The sequence below is a fragment of the Stegastes partitus genome, unplaced genomic scaffold, assembly GCF_000690725.1.
Source record: "Stegastes partitus isolate 25-593 unplaced genomic scaffold, Stegastes_partitus-1.0.2 Scaffold439, whole genome shotgun sequence".
NCBI lineage: Eukaryota > Metazoa > Chordata > Actinopteri > Pomacentridae > Stegastes > Stegastes partitus.
Window position 1 is genome coordinate 268246 of NW_007578170.1, and position 4551 is coordinate 272796.

Sequence of the window (4551 nt, forward strand, 5' to 3'; positions counted from 1 at the left end):
ACACACACACACACACACACACACACACACACACACACACACACATGATTCGATGAAGGATTATCCCTCCGGTAGGTGGACCGGTGGCGTTCCTCCCGTCCGTCGCTTCTCCATCCATCCATCTCGCCGTCCGGTTGCATTTGTCTCTCAATCGGCCTCCCTCCATCACGGCCGGCGCTCAGGTAAAAACTAATCCCATTGATCAGCCGGACGTGGCGAGCGATTACCGGCTGACGGGAGACGGATGGAGGCCGGAGGACGGATCGGGGGAGCCCATCAAAGCGTCGTGAGGGAGACGTATCGGCCTCCTGCTTCCTGCCGTCCGTCCTCCGGCCGGTCCGATGATTTGTGCCGCGGCTCGAGGCGAATGTTTCCAGGTTTAAAGGTCAAATCACTGCCTCTCATACTTTTCCTCTCATAAGTCTCTGTTGCTCTGATATCTGCCGCCGTATAACTCATCTTCGGTTTGCTTTTCGCTCACCATCAATCTGGAGTTTGTTTTCTTTCCTCTCGCTGCTTCCGAAGGCGTTAAAATGACTTCGTCTGAAATCGATACTCATTTAGTCTCGGCTAATTTTTAAAAAAAAGTCTAATTAAAACGCTCAGAGTTCATGAGCTCAGGCATTTTGCTGGAGTTTAACTTTCTGAAACGTGAGCAGTTTCTGTCTTATGTCATCGTTCTGGTCTCGTTTTTCTTCACTGTGGCTCATTTTTCATTTAAACATGAAGTCTGTGCAACCAGAACAACAGGAGGAAGAGAGAGAACTGGATTATTTAATCCACAAAAATGTTAAAATAAATCTGCAATCATGTCCAACGTGTTTCCAAGTGTCCACAGGTGTCACCAACACTGTAGATATTTAACTGTTTCCATGTTTACAGTCTTTACTGACTCATTTTACTTCTTGTTTTTGTTGTTTTATGTCTCCTCAGAACAGTTTTGTCTCTTGGTGTTCATTTAAATTTGAGTTTCTCATGTTTTTTTGATGCCTTTTGCCATTTAATGTCTCATTTTTCTTGTTTTGTGCTGCTTTGGTTTAGTTTTATCGTCATTTTCTGTCTCATTTTGGTCATTTTATGTGTCTTTAGGGCAGTTTGTGGTCATTCAGTGTCTCGTTTTTCTTGTGTTGTTTTGGTTCTCATATTATATTCTCACATAGTTTTTGGAGGATTTTTAAACAAGACTCGTGGAATAAAATGATTTTGATGAAATTTTAAGGTGAGATTTGCTCATATTTTTCAGACCAAACTGCACATAATGTCACCGGGGTTGCTGAAAAATAGATATCTGATGATTCTTTGTTTTTTTTTTACAGTTTCTGGCGGATAAATGGGGTCATTTTGTCGACACCCAAAGTCAAATTTACGAAGTAGTAAGTCAGAAATCTAAGAAAAATATCTGAATTATCAGAAATGAAAGTTAAGTTTGTGATAGAAAGACAACATTTTGACTCAGCTGAAGGTTCTCTGTCGCACTGAGGAGCACAGAGTTGTTCTTTATTTTAAAATCTGGTGCAAGCTGTGCATTTCTGACACATTCTTAAATTAGGTTAGATAGATTTTTTTTTTTACACAGATTTGGTTAATTGGTCCAAATGAAGCTCACATCACAGATGATCAGTTCAGGGTCTGGAGGAAATCTCTGTGTTTTTACCGTTTCTGCTGATAAATGGGGTCATTTTGGTGATTAAAATGCTTTTCTTTTGGAGCTCAGAGGGTTAAATGGTCTAAAATTGAGAATTTATTACACCTGAAGTCAAATTGACCAAATATAAAGTCAATAATCGAATAAAAATATCAGAATCATCAGATATAAAGTCAAGTTTATGATAAAAAGACACCACTTTGACTCAGAATTGTTCCTTTTCTTTACAGAATCTGGTGCAAACTGTTTATTTTGGACACATTTTTAAATGAAACCTGCAGGATGATCTGATTTAGCTCAGATTTGGAAATTGTTTCGCTCAAGGACTGTTGAAATCTCTGTTTCTGCTGATAAACGGACTCATTTTGGAGATTCTTTTTAGAGATAAGGCGTCTTTGCAGCCTGCCGGCGGGTTCAGGAGGTTGAGGAAGTGGCCTGAGGTGAAACAGCAGCGATGTCCACAGCGCTCCCCATCACTCACCAAGTCCACGTAGGGGTCCTCCATGAGCTCCTCGTAAAAGGGGCTGCAGCCTTGGAGCTCCAGGTTCTCGTTCGCTGCCTCCCGGTCGGCCTCTCCGCCGCCGCGAGCCTGAGAAACCGTCAAAACATCATTTAAGTTGCACGGCGCCGCCCCCCNACAGAATAAAGTGATTTTGATCAAACTGAAGCTTGTATTTGGTTCTTTTCAGACCGAACTGCTCGTTACACGTGATTTAATGAAGGATTGTTGAAAAATTAAAAGTCAGACTTTTCTTTCTGCTCCGTTTTTACAGTTTCTGGATGATTCATGGCATCGTTTTGACGATTGAGCTGCTTTTTAAACCTGCCGCAGGTTTTGAGGCTCCGAGGGTTAAACATCTGAAAGTTAAATTCCACCTTTTTCTGAAATACTTCCATCAGGCCACAGAAAGTCACATTTCTGGTGATTTTTTTGTGCTTTTGTGTAATTTTGCATCTTTTTATGGTTTTTGTTGTGATTTTTTGCATCTTCTTGTGAATGAGAAACTCAGAGCAGAGCAGCTGTTTGTATTCATATGATTACTAAAAATAAAACTACAATGAGTCACGATTTCTTCTCCCGCTGGAGGTTTTGCCTCTTTTCATGTTGCGTTTGTGTGTTTTGTCGTGATTTCCCAGTTCTGTGATGCTGTCACGTGTTACGTTTTTACAGTATTTGATGGAAACACTTTATTTTTTTTGAGAATTTCTGAAGGATGTTTGCAGAATGAAATGATTTTGACAACATTCAAAGCTAAAATTATCTTTTTTTTATTCAGACATCACACGTGATGCATTCAAGGACCGTCGGAAAGATGAAGATTCTTCCTGCTTTGACAGTTTCTGGCTCAAAAATGGTCATTTTGGTGATTTTTATTTATTTATTTATTTAAAGATGACGTCTTTTAAATCTGCGGTAATAAAGTTGGTGTTAAAAACCTCAGAATGAATAAATATCACAACTGTGAGCTCAGATTTGTTCCACTGAGGAGCTCAGCTAATGCAGATTTTTACTAAATCTGGTGGAAAGGCTTCATTTCTGGAGAATATTTAAATTGCAGAATAAAGTGATTTTGATCAAACTGAAGCTTGTATTTGGTTCTTTTCAGACCGAACTGCTCGNTCTCTGTGGTGATTTTGAGCGACTTTTAAATGAGACATGAGGAATAAAGTGACTGTAACTAAACTGAAGCTTGTGTTTGGTTGTTTTTCAGACCGAGCAGCTCGTTACACGTGATCTGATGAAGGATTGTTGAGAAGCTGATGATTCTTTTTGTTCCGTTTTTACAGTTTCTGGCTGATTCATGGTGTCGTTTTGGCGATCGAGCTGCTTTTTAAACCTGCCGGCGGGTTTTAAGGCTCCGACGGTTGAATATCTGAAAGTTAAATTCCACCGTTTTCTGAAATACTTCCATCAGACCAGAGAAAGTCACATTTCTGGTGATTTTTTTGTGCTTTTGTGCAATTTTGCACCTTTTTATGGTGTTTTTGTTGTGATTTTTTGCATCTTCTTGTGAATGAGAAACTCAGAGCAGCTGTTTGTATTCATATGATTACTAAAAATAAAACTATAATGAGTCACGATTTCTTCTCCCGTTGGAGGTTTTGCCTCTTTTTATGTTGCGTTTGTGTGTTCTGTCGTGATTTCCCAGTTCTGTCACGCGTTACGTTTTTACAGTATTTGGTGGAACACTTTATTTTTTGGAGAATTTCTGAAGGATGTTTGCAGAATGAAATGATTTTGACGACATTCAAAGCTAAAAATATCTTTTTTATTCAGACTTCACACATGATGCATTCAAGGACTGTCGGAAAGATGAAAATTCTTCCTGTTTTGACAGTTTCTGGCTCAAAAATGGTCATTTTGGTGATTTTTATTTATTTATTCTTGTAAAGATGACGTATTTTAAATCTGCAGTAACAAAGTTGGTGTTAAAAACCTCAGAATGAATAAATATCACAACTTTGAGCTCAGATTTGTTCTGCTGAGGAGCTCAGCTAATGCAGGTTTTTACTAAATCTTGTGGAAAGGCTTCATTTGTGGAGAATATCTAAATTACAGAATAAAGTGATTTTGATCAAACTGAAGCTTTTATTTGGTTCTTTTCAGACCGAACTGCTCGCTACACCTGATTTAATGAAGGATTGTTGAAAAATTAAAAGTCAGGTTTTTCTTTCTGCTCCGTTTTTACGGTTTCTGGATGATTCATGGCGTCGTTTTGGCGATTTAGCTGCTTTTTAAACCTGCCGGCAGGTTTTAAGGCTCCGACGGTTGAACATCTGAAAGCACAATTACACCTTTTTCTGAAATACTTATATTTTTTATTCCATCAGGCCAGAAAAAGTCAAATTTCTGTTGATTCTGTGTGTTTTTTTGGTGATTTTGCATCATTTTGTGTTGATTTTGA

The 4551-nt window shown here is 38.9% G+C and overlaps 1 protein-coding gene across 1 annotated transcript in view; it reads right to left on the reverse strand.

Annotated features, from left to right (window-relative positions):
- Positions 1 to 4551, reverse strand: part of nbas (NBAS subunit of NRZ tethering complex) — a 232923-nt gene that overhangs the window by 106245 nt on the left and 122127 nt on the right. The window contains exon 33 of the mRNA XM_008286182.1: positions 2127 to 2234. Within this exon, the coding sequence (XP_008284404.1) occupies positions 2127 to 2234 (108 nt within the window). The remainder of the gene's footprint in view (positions 1 to 2126; positions 2235 to 4551) is intronic.